Source organism: Ornithodoros turicata, chromosome 3, assembly GCF_037126465.1.
Source record: "Ornithodoros turicata isolate Travis chromosome 3, ASM3712646v1, whole genome shotgun sequence".
Classification (NCBI taxonomy): Eukaryota; Metazoa; Arthropoda; class Arachnida; order Ixodida; family Argasidae; genus Ornithodoros; species Ornithodoros turicata.
This window is the reverse complement of record NC_088203.1, coordinates 8,400,696-8,417,356: the sequence shown is the minus strand read 5'-3', so window position 1 is coordinate 8,417,356 and position 16,661 is coordinate 8,400,696. Positions and strand designations below refer to the sequence as shown.

Genomic DNA, 16,661 nt, shown 5'->3' with positions numbered 1-16,661 from the left:
GTGACATGGCCAGCACGCTAACCACTGAGCCACGCGAGCTGGGCGCCCCGCGTTCCGCCGAAAACTGTAAGATCAAAGCAAAGACGTCTGCCAGTCAGCGGGCGGTACCTGACCAAACACTTTTCTCTTCGAGCAACGCTTATAGCCTCAAGGACGCCGAAGCAAGGCGGAAAGAGTTGCGATTTGAGCGTTTATGTAACAATGAAAGTATAATGATCATGTAAAGGCACACACCATCCCCTCTATACAGACTTGTGCCCGTTACCCAAAAAAAGGAACTAAATACCGTTACCCGTTACTTCAGAAAAAAGTAACTAAATACGTTACTCGTTACCAACATACAAAAGTAACGAGTTCTCGTTACTCACAGGTAACGAGTTACTTTTACGTTACCGCCGCATAGTTAAAGGAGCCAACAAACATGCAGTCATTTGCCTTCAACCCTTTATTAATGAGGAATTACACTTCAGAAGAAGCTGATACTCGAAATTTGTCGTCCGTCCTTCGTGTTCCGTGTCTCTCGGCCCCTTACCATGACTCGATCTATATCAGCTTGCCTGGACCTTCTCCCTCCTTTCCGAAGTCGGGGTGATTGGAGATTATGAAAACACAAGAAAAAACACTTTTCGTGCCACCAATCACCAGCGGTTCCCAAAAACAGACGAGGGGCTGCGTCATAATTTAGGGCGCTCAGAAGCTTAGCAAAGACAAGAAAAGTCCAGAAGTCGTTTTTTATTGCCATAGCACAATTGGTGCCCATTCTTGTGAAGGAGTGATGGTCGGAGATTACGGAAACAAGAGAAAAGACAACAACACATCCAGCGAGGGACTTTGAGTCACAAGTTGTCGTGGGTCACGCAGGTCAAGTCTGCACGCTGCGCCACGCGGAGTGCCGAAATGTGCTCCCCCGCGCTGAAGAAAAGGAACGAGTAACGTCAGTAACGAGTTACCAAGTTTTGTAACTGATTCCGTTACTATTACCATTTTTAAAAAAGTAACTGAATCGTTACTTCGTTACCAAAAAAAGTAACCGTTACCAAGTAACGAGTTACTTGTAACGAGTTAGGCACAACTCTGCCTCTATATACATTCCGCAGGACACAACCAGTCCGGTAGGCCTATTCGACCTTTTACCAATTCAAATCTCTGAGGTTACTCTGACACACGCACACACAGTTAAAGTTGTGCAGGGCGCTCCATGTAATCGGAACGTTGTGGCTTCAAGCCCTTCCACCGATTTACTTTTTTTCATCGAGTGCACGGTTGTTTGAACTATGATTCCCCTGACTTGACCCTCGTTGCCCCGCGTCGGGGATCATCCGCAGGCAGCCGGGAAGCAGCCTTCGTCTACGCCATCAGCTCAGCTGCCATGACGTACTCTGTGGCCCGAGCCTGCTGGAGAGGTAACCTCAGCGGGTGCGGGTGCGACCGTTCTCGCGAAAGCACCTCCAACGCCCTGGGGCCCCTCAGCGGCAGCGTGGACGGCAACGAATACGACGACGCCTGGAAGTGGGGCGGATGCAGCGCGGACGTCAAGCACAGCACGCGTCTAGCAAGAAAATTTCTGGATGCCAGAGAGATCGAAGGGGACGACAGGTCTCTCATGAATTTGCACAACAACAGAGCAGGCAGAAAGGTGGGTTCCATGCAGGATACGGAGTTCTTGAAACTGTGGAACAAAATGGTGGCGATTGATGTTCTGAGGAACACACAGAAACGACAAATACATACAAAGCCTCCTCAAGTGCCTAATATTTTTTTTTAATTCTGTGTTAGCGCCGCGAAGCAACTGTGGCTATAAGCGGCGTACAGATGTGGACAGATGGAGGGAGGACAGCAGGAAGGAGTTGGAAACATGGGGGGGGGTTAGTATGGGTTCTGGGCCGACTTCAGGGAGAACTGTGCCTACATTCGCCTGGAAAGTCTTCGGAATTAAAACCCAGGGAAAACCTGAGACACCACAGCCGGTGGTAGGATTCGAACCTACCACCTCCCAGTCTTCAGCACGACGTTGGCTATGGTGCCTCAGAAATTAATGATGAAAGAAGGAAGTCACTGAAAAGGTTATACCCAGCTGTATAGGACTCAAACCCGTATCCCACGGTAATCCAAAAGGTGTGGATTCGAGTCCTACAACCGGCAAACCTATTAAGTGACTTTCTTCTTTCATCATTCATTTCTTACGCACTTGAGGCTTCGTATGTATTCGTCCTTTCTCTCTGTGTATGTATTTGTTTTTCTATTTGTCTCTCTGTAAGATCCGATGTAATAAGCGGGCCTTCTGCGTCTAGGTGGTGTTGGTCGATCACCTCGGCCATCAGTTTGGTGGCAAGGTTAGATACGTCGTCTTAAGCAAGAGACGCTTAACACCAGGCTGCCGTGTGCTGAGGTTTTATCGCACGCCAAAGAACTCTCGGTGGACAAAACTAACCGATGTCGTCGCTTAGGCTCGAAGCTATACCTGACGGCGTAAACCACGAATTACCATCAATCTCCTTTCAGTTCGACTTATCCTTTCGCTTTTTCGTGAAAGAGTGTCGTGCAGTTCTACATGGGAGGCCTCCCTTGCGAACTCGAATGTATGGTCTCCCTGAAGAATAAAAGCACTCACTGAATACAAGCACGATTTAGGCTCAGCCATAAGCGTTCCCTTCGAGGACCTGCACGAAGGAAGCCCCCCTCCCCCACCTCCAACTTTCAACCCTCTTGTTCCAGATCACTTTCTCTCTCGTAAACTTGTTCCTGAAACCCCCCTTTACAGTCTCCTCTACCCCTGCCTTACAAGTATACTTTACAATACCATACACAATCCTGCTCAATACAAGCGAGCCGACATGCAGAGAGCAAAATACGGGAGCAAGCCATTGTCACCGATTAGCAAACGGTCATGACGATATAGGATCCCCCAGAAAAAACCCGATCCACCGTGCAATGGAGACGTTTTCGAGCGTCCCCTCCACCTCCTGGATGTCTTTTGTGTGCACGGAGTTGGAGCCTTGCGGGCAGCTGGCCTTAAAACCTCTTATACGGATGTACAGTGCACGTTTTGAAATCGGACACCCCAATTTACAAGCAAGGGGAGCGAAGGGGACGTTAAAGGCATACAAGGGAAGGCATAGTCAAGCGGCTCTTGACTACGGGCTCTTTTTTTTTTTCTTAAAGAGCATAATGCGCGCTTAGCTTTTAATGGTGGCGTACCGCAGGGATCGCTTGAATGGCATCGTGGCTTTGGTCGATGACAGATGGCGTGTCTTTCTCGAGTAGGGTTCCGTGGTTTGCGGGAGGCGGGAAAGGCAGTTCTGGTCGGTCGTAGGTATGGTACAACTCGGGTGGACATTGTGGAAGTTGCGGCTTTAGGATTGTGTCGCTTTTGTGTGAACGGCTGCTTTGAGGGTTGTACGTTTGCGGGTTTTGAAACGTTTATGTACATAATCCAAAAAGCCTGGTATCTGCTGAGATGCTTCTCCGCCGTCTTTCTGGAAGCCGTCCTGAAGAAGGGATGCCATGCTGTTCTCGCTGTCTGTCGGTCTGGCTTTCGGACACGTGACGATAAAATATTGATGAACGAGTGAAGGATGAATATTCTGACGAAGCAGCACAAGTGGTCTTTTTCTTTGAAAAACGAGATTTCCAAAGCCTTCGAGGAAGCGCATATTTTTTTAAATTTTATTTAGCCAGAAACCCGAATAAAATACTGTCAGATTTGGGACATTGGGACCGGAATCGCGTTTTGCATTTCCTTTTCGAGTGATCTCTCTCGATGACGCCATGCTCATCCCCCCTAAATCCTATAGCAGTGGCTATCTATTGATCAGCCTAATCAACGAATCTGGGGCTTAACCGCTTCAGTCGTTGCGACCTAACGAGTGGCGGGAAATTCAAAAAGGGGTGCGGGAAAGTCAAAAATATGGGCACGTGACCTCTTGCGCGTGACGTATACCACGCCCTTCACGTATCGCGCGAAAAGCGCCGTGCTCGTGTTTTATCACGTGCCCTTCTCGACGAGCGCCGCACCCCTTGTTAGCTCGTAACGCAAGGGATTAAGCCCCCTGTAACGTTACATGTTAAGCACCGCAACGTCTCGTCGCAAAAAGTTCGCTGAGAACGTCGCGTCCCCTTTTCCTGGTACCGAATCTGTGCTCCGGGCAAATCGGGGACAGCTTTCATTTTTCCTCTGTGACGAGCGTGCCTTGTATACATTGTACCGTCACGTCTGCAATATTTCCCTCCACCACGCGCGCGTAAAGATGTTCTAAGCCTATGCTTCTGAAGAAAAGAAGAAAAAGAAAAAGAAAATTGCACTCGAAGCTGACGTACCGCAGCATTCCACGCATACTCCAACCTTCGGGAATCCAAATAGCCAAGTGCACTTGAAGCGGCCTTTCCTTTTAAACGTCTACCCGAGAAACGTCACCATGACGTTCGTAGACAGACTGAAAATGAAGCAAATCAGACTGGGAGAGCTGAGCCCAAACGAATGGACACTTTTTTCGCTGCCTCCTACTGAAAGAAAAGTAGGACCGAAGGTATCGTGCCTTTCAGGGACCATCGTAATCCCGTCAAAAACGTTGCTTTCGGGCGCGATCTTGTTCGCCTTATAGCTTCGAGCGTAGCTCAGCTCTACCAAACTGGTGGCGCTGCCGAACTCTATGACAATTCAATTCAATTCTTTATTTCCCAAACATGACGTCATTTGTTTACAAACAAGGAGACGTCGCATAATGTAAAACCCCGAGACTAGGGAACACGAAAGGACAGACACAAACACGAAGTCTCAAGGTTGAGACTTCGTGTTTGTGTCTGTCCTTTCGTGTTTTCTGTCTGTTTTCTGCCTGTCGTGTTTCTGTTTTTGTGTCTGTCCTTTCGTGTTTCCTAGTCTCGGGGTTTTACATTATGCATCATCTTCACCAGCTCGCTTGCTTCTTAGCCATTTTTTCGAGGAGACGTCTATTGCTTGAGCCACGCAACCCTAATCGTTGTACACCCTGACTGTCCTCTCTTAAACTAACTATGCTACGCACAAACCCAACAACAGTGTCTCCACAGCAATATACACTCTGTTTCAAGTTCATACTCAACAAGCAAGGGCCAGGTGAAAGCGCTATGGTAGAGTGCGCTTGGAGAATCAAAGAGAGGACCACTGGAGGTTCACTAAGAGCTCCAGAGAACACTAAGGGGGTAGCGATAATACGGTGGGAAAGTGGAACTCTCGAAGCACCGCCGATAATCTCTTATCTGCAACCTGATCTGCTGCAGTCACGCTCATGAGTCATGGCCTATTACAAACACTGCAGGCGCAGATACTTTGTGATGAGCGGAGCACTGGAATCCCGGCTATAAAAATAATCTGAATTAGAACAAGAACAACACCGATGACGCAAGAACAAGTCGTGACTGTCTGCGGCCTAATTAATGACCGGCGATCATTAATTTGCTAAACCAATTAGCCACGTTCTTCCGACCACGAGTTTCGCAAGACAGGGAGCATTTTGTTTATTTAATTAACCGATTATTGCGCAGGTCGTTCCAGGCAGAAGCCGCTTCATAACTGTGCTGCCGCCTTGTCGCTCTATCCCGTCGGGCTCGTTTCCCGATAATTTATGTACGACTCGCTGCATCGGCAGGCAGTCTCATTAAACGAGGGATTAGGTTACCATATGAAGATTCGATCTACTGTGAGTTCAGTAACTTTTCAGGCGCTCTTACGCTTGCCAGCTGTTACGTCTGGTGTCGCGGCTACAAGTATGTTGGGAATTCTCGACGCAGACGGCGTTAGATGAAGGCACGAGATTTGACGTGGGTATATACACAGACGCGCCTAGAGTGTTTGTCGGGACAAGTTCTTCAAAACGGGCACCTCCGCCAGACCATTGCACAGTCGCCGAAAAGAAACTAGAAAGAAGAAAGTTTCACAGTCCCCTTAGAAGACGGTCCAGCTCTGTGAGGCCGACGACGGCGAGCACTTTCACCAGCACCACCACCACCACCCGAGGGTGGTTTAACCTCTGCAGGAATCTCTGCACACGTGTACCTCGCATACGAAGGCTTGTACCTAAACACCTTGTACCACTGTCTTCAAGTTGACAGCGTCCCCGACAGAGTTCAAACCGGCAGCCTTGGAATCAGTAGTATGCATACATTGTTGTGTCTCCATGGCACGTTCACTTCAGCTGTATGCGACAAGACCGGCGCTAAAAAGCGAGAAATAATTATTTTCAGTGTCATACCTCAAAGGCTAACCGCAATTAACAGATATATTTTAATGAACTTTTTAATTATTGACTTTATGGAGCACATTGAAATTCCAATGTTAAATCCTGGTCACCACATGATCCACTCGAACCACTGATGAAGTAGTCTGAGTGTGTGCTACACACCCGAGTATTTTCACCTCGGCCGTCCGCTCGAAACAGAAAGTGACCGCAAAAAGAGCGACAGTGACGTCGATATCTTCACCCTCACTTACCGTCACAGAAAACGTAATGATTCACGATCATTGTTTCCTTTTGTTTTTCTTTTTGCTTGCAAAGAACTCTGCGCATCGCCACTACATATCAGCGCTATCGTACCGGGGAAGGGCAAGAGCTGTGTCCGGCAGGATGAAATGACTGATACGGCAAGCGACTGCGAACACATGAAACAACGAAAGGAAGGAAAAGAGAAACGAAACAAAGGTTGTGAAACATACCGCGATAAGGATTTGCCAGCATCACGTATGACGCTCTTTTGACGGCGGAGATATCGACGTCATCGTCGCTCTTTTTGTGACCAGTTTGTGTTTCCAACGGACGGCCGAGGTGAAATACTTGTGTCTATAGCACGCGCTGAGATTATTTTAGTGCTTCATCAGTGGTTCGAGCGGATTGTATGGTAGTCAAGCTTTAATATTGCAATTGCAGTGCGCTTCCTAAAGTCAATAATTAAAAAGTTCATTAAACCGTTAATTGGTCCCCCAACTGAGGAAAAAATTGGATTCCTAGCAGCAGCCCTGCCGGGTAATCGAATGCGAAAAGTAAAACCGCCCTAAAGAAACTCCCCTTTTTATTAAAATTTGTTGCAGATAAAAGGAAACGCCGTATAAAGTAGGGAGCCTTTGTCTCACATTTGTTGCTCTGTCTTCGCACCGTTACTCATCACACGAAATCTATCAACGTCCACAGACAATGATTGAATAGCTCACGCTCAAATTAACTTTGAAATTATGCCCAGACATCGTGACTAGGCGAGCAACGCTAACATGCACTGACTGTGCGAAGCTCGTCGCCGCAACTCATCGTTTATCGTCCCTAGACTCACAGGGACCTGGACCTCAACTTTTGATTGGTTTATTCTCTGCGCAATAGTTGGTGCTCTCCCGCTGTCAAATAATCCTAAGATGCTTCGTAAGAGGGGGGAGGGGGATATGTTTATTATAAAAAAAAAGGAGGGAAATGGTAGCCATGCGCTGCGGCGGCTTGCTATTCCCAGCAAAGAAAGAAAAAAAACGAAAAAGAAAAACAAACAAAGAGGAAAACAACCACGAAATTGATCACAGTTTACCCAGAAGGCACAAGATCCGCAGGAACTGAAACAAGTGTCTTTGTCACCTGATTATGTTGCATGGTGCCTAGCAGCATAGCCAGGGAAAAGTCCGAAATCCTGAGGCCAGCGATGCGCGACCGTAGGAGAAGACGGTGTTGGTGGTAACGGGTGCGGTGGAGTAGCGGGTGTGAAATGTCTCCTTCAACATGACAGGGTGGGGCAGTTGCTTCCAGTTGCTTCCAGCTGGTTCCAGATGCTTCCAGTTGCTTCCAGCTGGTTCCAGATGCTTCCAGTTGGGGCAGCTACTTCCAGCTACCTACCCTGCGGCACGTTCAACGTGTCGCCACACTGCGCAGACAAAGCTTACGTGTAACATCACAGTACCATACCGTACCATACCAGGCAGGGCAGTTGGTAGACGAAAAGTGTCCCATCTTCAAGAGGAGCAGTGGAATCCGTGCAGGATTCAGTCGAAGCCTGTGGAGCAAGGACTTGTTGTTGTTGTCTTTAAGTGTTGAGAGGGGTCAGATAATATTTGGCTTGCTACTCTTAAAAAAAGAAAAAGAAAAGATTCACCCGAACAAAAAAAAAAAAAAAACGAAGGAAAGAAAGAACACTCACAACACACACGCACAAAAAAAAAAGATATAGAATAAACTGGGAAAAGAAGTGTCACAGGGTACCGCGGGTTTGCCGCCTTGAGGAATTGTAGCAGGTAGCCTTCCGCCTTCCGGCAATATTGTCGTCTATAGACCATGAACCCAGAATCTTTGCAATGGTAAGTGGCAAGCTATCCAGTGTGGAGAGACGCTTTTCGATTATCTTTCTCTCGTCCTCATATTTCGTGCAGTAGTATATGGATGTCGTCTTCGCTTGTGTGGCATTCTCTAAATGTGGGGCCGTCGGTCATGTTTAGCTTATACGCAGTACCAAGAAAGCAGTACCAAGTCGGAGTCGATGAAAGAGTGCTGCGTCGGGCCGGCTCATGTATCTACAGCCTGTGTATTTATATGGACCATCGAAGGCGACAAGCGTGGGGTGCCTCCAGTGTAGATTGGCCATGAGCTTCTTCATCTCCACATCTGCCGTTTGCTTTGCTGACCTTTTGATGTCGTCTTTGGTCAGTGGTATGTTTTCCCTGCATGTCAGGGAGTGAGCTCCTCTTGCAGCCTCGTCCACCTTCGTGTCTAGGAATTTTGCAGTGACGGATGCACTAGATGGATACCTGATGTCCGTCTCGTGTGAGTTTACCGTATGTCTTGGTAATTTTGCTCCGGGACTTTTCCTCCCTCGGGTAACGGTCTACCAGTGTGTGGGTCATGGTGGGGTCAATCAAGAGCAGAAAAGAGTTCGTCCTGACACCGTCTTGAAAAAAGTCCTGAGAGCTATTCATGCAATAGCGGCGTCTTCGTAAGGGCGTGTAGTAAACTATAGGCGTACATGTCGAAGAGGTTATTATTTCTATCATGTATGTTGTTAACCTCCACGAGATCGAAGTCCCTGGACCAACCAGTGGCGGTGTCTGCTCCAATGCCCAAATAATGACATGCTGTGGGATGAGATCCTTTGAGGACTCTGCAAGCAGGAGCGAGAGGTGTCTTGCTGCGACGCTGTCATGCAGATCATATCAATCCATCCTAATTAAAATGAACTCCAATTACTCGATGAAAGATGAAAGTCACTGAAAAGGTTAGCCAGCTGTAGGAGTCGAACCCACATCTTCTGGATTGCCGTCGTATGAATGTGTGTATGAGTGAGCAAAAATGTAAGAGTGAAAGGAGGATGAGTGAGAGGAGTGCTGGTTTGTCCAGATGACGCACCCTGGAAGTCGCTGAGAAGGCGTGTTAGCTTAGCTCAATTGGTAGAGACCGGCAATCCAGAAGATGTGTGTTCGACTCCTACAGCTGGCTAACCTTTTCAGTGACTTTCATCTTTCATAGTTAATTTATTAGGCAAATTGAGGCTTTGTACGTATTTGTCCCTTCTATGTTGTTCCAGCCTCAGAACATCAGTTCTCTCATGTCCAATTACTCGTTTGGCAGGATGCTATCGCTATTTCTTAAGTTCCCTTGATGCTGTATCTATGGTATCTGTTTTAGAGAACCCAATACAGATGCTTGTGTATGGTCACCAAGTATGTGAACTGAACGTGCGTATTGTCATCAAGAAGGAGAACTGAACGTGTGTGTTGTCATTAAGTGGGGGAACTAGAGAACGGAGCGACTTGTAAAGATGAAGACAGTTCATTACCAGTACGTTTTTAATTTCAGGCAGTCAAGTTCACCTTGCTGACCGAATGCAAGTGCCACGGTGTATCTGGTTCCTGCACCATGAAGACCTGTTGGAAGACGTTGCCAGCTTTCTCCCAAGTGGGGAACTACGTTATGCAACGTTACCACAAGGCAAAACGCGTGGCGCCTTACTATGGCCCTCACAGGCCTCCACCGGGTCCCACACCCAGGCCATTGTACCTTAGGTTACGGACCACGAGGTTACATCCTTTACCAAAAGCTATCGGTGGAAGGTGTACGTATACCACTTTACTATGGTTTACTGTGTTGCCAGCCAGAAAGCGGTGGTGCTCTAGCCAACCTATAGGCAGCACAGTATGCTCAAAGTATAAGTACATGAAGGTGGCTTGTAGGTGTCTTGTCAGTGCGCTGCTTCATCTCCCAGAGATGCCTCCGAAGACAGCAACCTTGATCTACCCCTCTACTCACACTTTCAGTAGTTTGGACAGTTCCTTGACTATCGGTCATGTGAGCAACACTTCTACCCGAGTGCGAGCTACTACATGCACTTGACGGATGCTTGAGAACAGCGGGCTGTCTATATCGATGATCTTGTTTCCGATTCGCTGGCTAAGCTTGTTGGGCGCTTTCTGGCTGGGTTTCGATAATACATGAGTGCCAAGAGTTAATCATGTTCCAGGCACGAGCTTATACTATAGCGTTAACAACAGATAGTGGAATGCCGATATGTCCAAGATGATGCTCAAGCATGTGTAATTATTTTCTCACAGCTACCTCTACAAGCCGGAGAAACCCAAACGCCTTGATGCCAAGCGGAAACCCTTCACAGCCGAAGCGGCCCAAAGTGCGTGACCTCGTGTACCTCCACGGGTCGCCCAACTACTGCGAACCCGACCAGGCCAAAGGGTCGCCTGGTACCGCGGGGCGTTCCTGCAACCGTACCTCGACCGGTACGGATGGCTGTGACATTATGTGCTGTGGCCGCGGTTATAACACACACCAGTACACGCGGACGTGGCAGTGCAATTGCAAATTCCACTGGTGCTGCTTTGTCAACTGCGACACCTGCAGTGAACGCACGGAGGAGTACACTTGCAAGTGATTGTTCTCGTGAAAGAGAGTTTGCTATGGGCCATATGTTAAGTTATAGAAGTGTGCTGCTTCCGTTGAACTGTGGAAGCATTCAGAGCCAAAGAGGCGGGTGTTGCGCGTCATTGCATCGACAGTTGTATCGCATATGTGTGACATGTTGTGCCATATGCTGGCAATGAGGTAATTTATGTGGTTTGCGTCTGCTGCAGGAGTGTGCCACTTTCAGTGTAAATTTTTGGGCCATGCATATCTTCACATTACTCTTTGGGAAGTGACACTTTAACGCGTAACACAGTGACGCGTTAACACTTTATGTACCCAGCACGCAGTCTGTAAATGGTTATTTTGCGATGCACACGCTGCATACGTATGTACTACACAGTGACGCGTTACACAGTTGCACGGGTTACATACACAGTGACGCGTTAACACTTTATGTACCCAGTGTGCAGTCTGTAGAATGGTCATTTTTGCAATGCACAGGCTACATACGTTATGTACTGTAACACAATGCATAGTCCGTTCGGCGAAGGAAATAGTACATGAACTGGAAAGCTCTGTTATGTTCATCATCACCTCTTCAACTCCCTGGAGTTTGACTCCCTTAGTTTCCTGAACTAAGGATGCTGACTTCTACTATCATGCGCGTCTACCTGTTGAATGACGAAGGAAATAGCACACGAACTGGAAAGCTCTGTTAAGGTCATCATCACCTCTTCACCTCCCTGGAGTTTGACTCCCTTAGTTTCCTGAGCTAAGGATCCTGACTTCTACTATCATGCTCGTCTACCTGTTGAATGAAACTTTCGTAAAGTGCTGCCATCCGGCCTTTCATTGATTTGAACTTTATGATGGCATCGCATGCTGGAACAGTGATATATCACAGCGGTTGTGCTCCCCGTCCATACACGGACAACATGGGAGCCCATAAGCTGTAGAACCCTACGTGTATATGCACCCAACACGACGCTAAATGATTGTGTACTTTCACTAACTTATAACAGAGGCATTCTTATCGCTCTTTCATCATCACATCGTTGTACATACAACAGTTGTGCGTCTTCATTCTAGTGTTACATTGTGGTTGGGAGGAGAAAACTGTGTGGATCATCTAACGTGAAGTCTCACTTTTTCCTTTTTACCACAGCTTGCCGCGGTGTGAAATAAAGCTGAAAGGTCTTAATTATGTTTCCGAAAGCTGAATATTCAAAGCGTGACATTTCTTTTTCTTTTTTTTTCTTTTTTCCTGCTGCTCGCGTGTTCGAGGGTGCCGGAGATGAGGGCTTGCGAATGTTTCCATATCATTACCACGACAACGTCCACAAACTTTCGAACGATGTCAAGGAAGTCGCGATTCAGGCTGGCACGGGCACGGTCAAGGAACTCCCAGGGACAAATTTTTCTGAGTGAGGTTCAGCCTCGGCCTGTCAGATTAAAAGCGCTAAAAAACAGACGAGAGCGAAACACACGGAAGGCGCACACTAACAACAAAAACAAGTTTTGTTGTTGTTGTTGTTGTTGTTAGTGTGCGCCTTGCGCGTGTTTCGTTCTGGTCTGTTTTTTAGCCTGACATGCAGTACCAACAGGCCCAGTCCCACATTTTGAGTACGTTTTGAGTTCAGCCTCGGACAGCATGCTGTATGCTGCATGATCGATTATTCCGAGTCAATTAAGCACTACGCAAAGGCAAACTTGAGGAGGGGACCAGGACATCCGGAACCCCCTCTACATCCGTGACTGGTAACTCTGTTAGTGCTTCTGACACACGCTAATGTCAAACAATGCTGCTCGCGTGTGCGAGCGAAGACTACCCTGACGCATTTCCTCAACGCTCCAGGAAAACTTTCCCGGAAAGCCTCATACAGCATAGATGGTGGTAGGATTCAGTCCCAGCACGTTTGACTCTTTAGCATGTCCATTGTAGCTAGCAGAGGCTACATCCTGCCATGATCATAGCTAAACAGCGCACAAGCAAGACGCAGAACCGACGAGGACAGCGACGTCTTGGTCGTGGTAGTGGTGTCGTGGCTGCAGGTGGTGGGGATGACGTTGTACGCAGCTTGCCGTTGTTGGTCTCAGAATGTCGGTGGTGGTGGTGGTGGTGATAGTGAAACGGCTTGCCGTTGTCGGCCTCACGTATGTGGGCAACGTCACGACTGACGCCCTGGGGGAATGTGCGTCCTGGGCCGACTTCGAGGGGAACTGTGCCGACATATGTCTGAAAGCGTCTGAGGAAAACCCAGGAAAGACCCCAGACAACACAGCCGGCACCGAGATTCGAGCCCGGGTACCTCCCTCAGAATGTCATTGCCTGTCATAGCCTGCTATCTACAACATCCCTGCCCGGTGAGGTAAAATCGGCCTTTCCCTTTCCCACTATGCGGGATAGCTGGAGCTATCCCGAACTTATCGGTGCGAAGCGCCCCTGGTGAGTGCGCAGGCGTCCGCTCTTCCCCGGTACGTGGCTGACTACCGTTAAGACGCCAATCGTACGATCCGGCTGCGCATGTATAAGTACAGGATGGACAGCCTATCGGATCCCGGTATCTACCACTATCCTATGAGAGGCTGCCGTCACCAATGTGTTTGAGGATGTGCGATGTGTTTAAGGATCATCGTGCAGTCACGTAGTAAGGGTCCAGTGTTCCCAATAAAACTGCTATTCACAGAATGCGAAAGGGAGCGCGGCTAAACCGTGAGACAGAAACTCAGTGAACCTATTCCAACATGTCCTGCACCTACATTTTGTCCTCGCACGCAATTTAATTATGTGAAGCGAAATTCGAGACCCTGGGACAACGTCCACACACGCGACATTATTACCATTCGGTTTGGGAACAAGGCGATACGGTTACGCCGTATATACCCTGAGTTCAACCACGAACGACACCCGCTATATATAATCAATAATATCTGGAGTACTAACCCGCGGCTGTTTGCTGTCGATGTTCCTCCATTAATCGTGTAATAAACGGATTTACCCGCCGCCTCCGAGGGTCTCAGGAGATAAGGCCTTTTAGAGGCCCTTTATGGGGACTGAGAATACCTTGATAGGCATCTCCTTGGGAACGAACGTATACGGTTGCGGTAGCGGGAAGAAGTTCGATTATCTTTCAGCGCGTGACACTCTGCGCTGTCCTGGTGTGTGATTTGGGATCAGTACCTCAGACAGTGATTAATGAACGTCTCCCGGACAGGTCTACAGCAGCGGTCGTGATGTGAGGGCTATTTCGCAAGACGTGCTGCCGTTGGCACTTTTCTAATGTTCTCTCCTCCTGTATATGATATCGTCCTTTCGGCACATCCGTCAGGTTGTACCCAGGCAGAGCTTATCTTTCGAGAAAGGCACACGTGCAGAGCGTTCATCCTGCACACGTGTAGGGCGTTCATCAGCAGGGCATTCATCCTGCGGATGAATGCCCTGATGTGATCCCGTTTCGTTTCGTTCCGATTTTTTTTTTTTTTTTCAACTTAAGGTCGCCGAACATACGACGAATTCCACTGATCGTTGTAGTGGAGAAGAGCTTGAGTTGCACTGGTCACTTCAGTTCAGTGCAACGTGTGTGACGTTTTATTGGTCAATCCATTAGCTCATCGGTCGTTTCTACACTGAACCTACACCGGCACACTACACTGCACTGTACCACCGCGGTGAAACGCCCCATCTCATCGTCACCTATTGTTGTTGTTGTTGTTGCGCTGCACGAAAACTACGAGCTTGATCCGCCAGTGGTCAGAGCGAGCGGACAAGGGGTGTTGTAACGCACAAGTGTCGGAACAATTCCTTGTGAAGTTGGCCCAGGACGCAAGGTCCCCTGTGCGATAGCCGTGAAGTTGCCCGCCTGGGAGTGGCCGGCTACGGCAATCAGTTAGATCATCATCATCATCATCATCACCACCGTAACACATAAAGGGAAGTCAAAGTAAAGAAGGCCAAGCCAAGTACGGACGGGCTTAATCGGATGAACCTGGTGAGTCAAGACAGTGGCAGATGAATCACCTATCAAGAAGATATCGAAAATCTGTCTGGACGGACGATCTTGTTCAGGCAGTGTGAATCTGGTGTCTTGTTATTTATTTTATTCGTTTATTTGTCCTCATGGCATATGCATTACAGATGGGAGAAGGGGTATAGAAGGAAAATAATCATTCATTAAATAATCAATCAATCGCTAGTAACAATCAACTTAACAGTAATTGAAGGCTTGAAAGAATCAAATCAAAGAATTGACAGAATCAGTCAATCATTATTATGAGCATGGAGTGTGAAGAAGAACGAGAAGAAGAACAGTCTCTGTTCGAAATATCGCACGAAATATTTCTTATTGAATTCACATTTTCTCTCGTTGAAACGCAATTTGTATGATACAAACAAGTAGATACGTTGCGCAGTATTTTATACCTTGTTTATAACCCAGTGGCTACGAGCGGAGCGACAGACGTGGACATGAGGAGAGAGGACAACAGGACGGAGTTGGAAATAAGGCAAGGGGGGTTCATAGGCTTCCTGGGCGGCTTTCGGGAGGAACAGTGTCAAACAGGCGTCTGAAGAATCTATATACCGGAAAGGTGGGGAAGAAATCTGAGGTAGGACTCGAACCCACCACCTCCCAGTCAGTATTCAGCATGAGTCTGGAGCCCATGCTGTATCCACTGCCATACATTGATTTGGGTAGACATATGCCACGACGGCTGCCCTACTGCATTACTTTCTACTCAAGTACCACACACCATAGCTGTACACAACTTCCTCTCTCAACCATTTGGCAGCTTCATTGCGTTCCAGTTAGGTTTGTTCAGAGCTGCACAGAACCTTAGCTCTGCTGGATGCCACACGCAAACCTCGCGCTGGACCATTGTTCTGTTTTGTAGCATGGCGTTTCTGCTGAATTTCTTTAGAGCTGCGCACAGCCTTCGCACCGAAGCACTGCCCCGCAGCTTACGTGGGCAAACTTCGCACTCACCCCTATGAACGTGCGATTTCTCTCTCTTTCCCTCTTCTTTTTCTTTTTTTTATCAGGACAATGCCTGATAAAGGCAGCCTGCGGTTCCCCTGCACCAGAGCGCCTTATCAGCTTCTGCTGCTGTTTCGCACCGTCATTCCGATCGCCGTGGACCACCGGTTACTCTTATCTTACTTTTCTCTTTATCGTGCGATTCTGCGCAGTTTTGAACGGCTGGCGTACCTCGTGGAAACTGGGCTCTCAATCTGTCTCTGAATTTCCGTGTGATATACTTTATCGGTGAATTTGTGAATACGGGATTGAACCTCACATGGTGCGGTGCGGACTGCGTTGGTGTCTTTTTGGTCTGTGTGTGAGTAAATAAAGACCTGTCTGTGTGCTGTTATGACGTGAACAGTGGACCTTCTGGACTTAATACGACGCCACGTGGAGGTAAGCTTCTCGCTGTCATGACTTTTGACGCTCTGAAATAGTCGGTGCTGTGACGGTTGTTGACGAGAGTAGTCTCTACGAGTATCATTAATGCCATCGCATTCAAAGGCGCATTTGCTATATACCGTATGCTACGACGATGCTAGAAAGCTAAGCGAGATGGACACAAGGCATCGGGGGAATTGAAACGTGACTTCTTCTAGGAGCACTGAACCAAATAGACGGATTAATAAGATTACGAAAGGAAAGTTAGGTAGCAAGCGAGCTGGTGGTGACGATCCATGACTTGAAAACCCGAGACGAGGTAGTTTGTGTATGTCTGTTTTCGTCCCTACCTCGTCTCGGGTTTTCAAGTCATGGATAATAAGATTGTTTCAGTTCAGTACTCAATATCGCACGG

The 16,661-nt window shown here is 47.9% G+C and overlaps 1 protein-coding gene across 2 annotated transcripts in view; it reads left to right on the top strand.

Annotated features, from left to right (window-relative positions):
- LOC135387943 (protein Wnt-7b-like) overlaps positions 1-12,048 on the top strand; it is a 112,365-nt gene extending 100,317 nt beyond the window's left edge. For both annotated transcript variants that reach the window (XM_064617179.1, XM_064617180.1), the window contains exons 3-5: positions 1,326-1,636; positions 9,792-10,047; positions 10,544-12,048. In XM_064617179.1, coding sequence (XP_064473249.1) covers positions 1,326-1,636; positions 9,792-10,047; positions 10,544-10,875 — 899 coding nt within the window. In that variant the 3' untranslated portion in view covers positions 10,876-12,048. The remainder of the gene's footprint in view (positions 1-1,325; positions 1,637-9,791; positions 10,048-10,543) is intronic.
- The last annotated feature ends 4,613 nt before the right edge of the window (positions 12,049-16,661 follow it).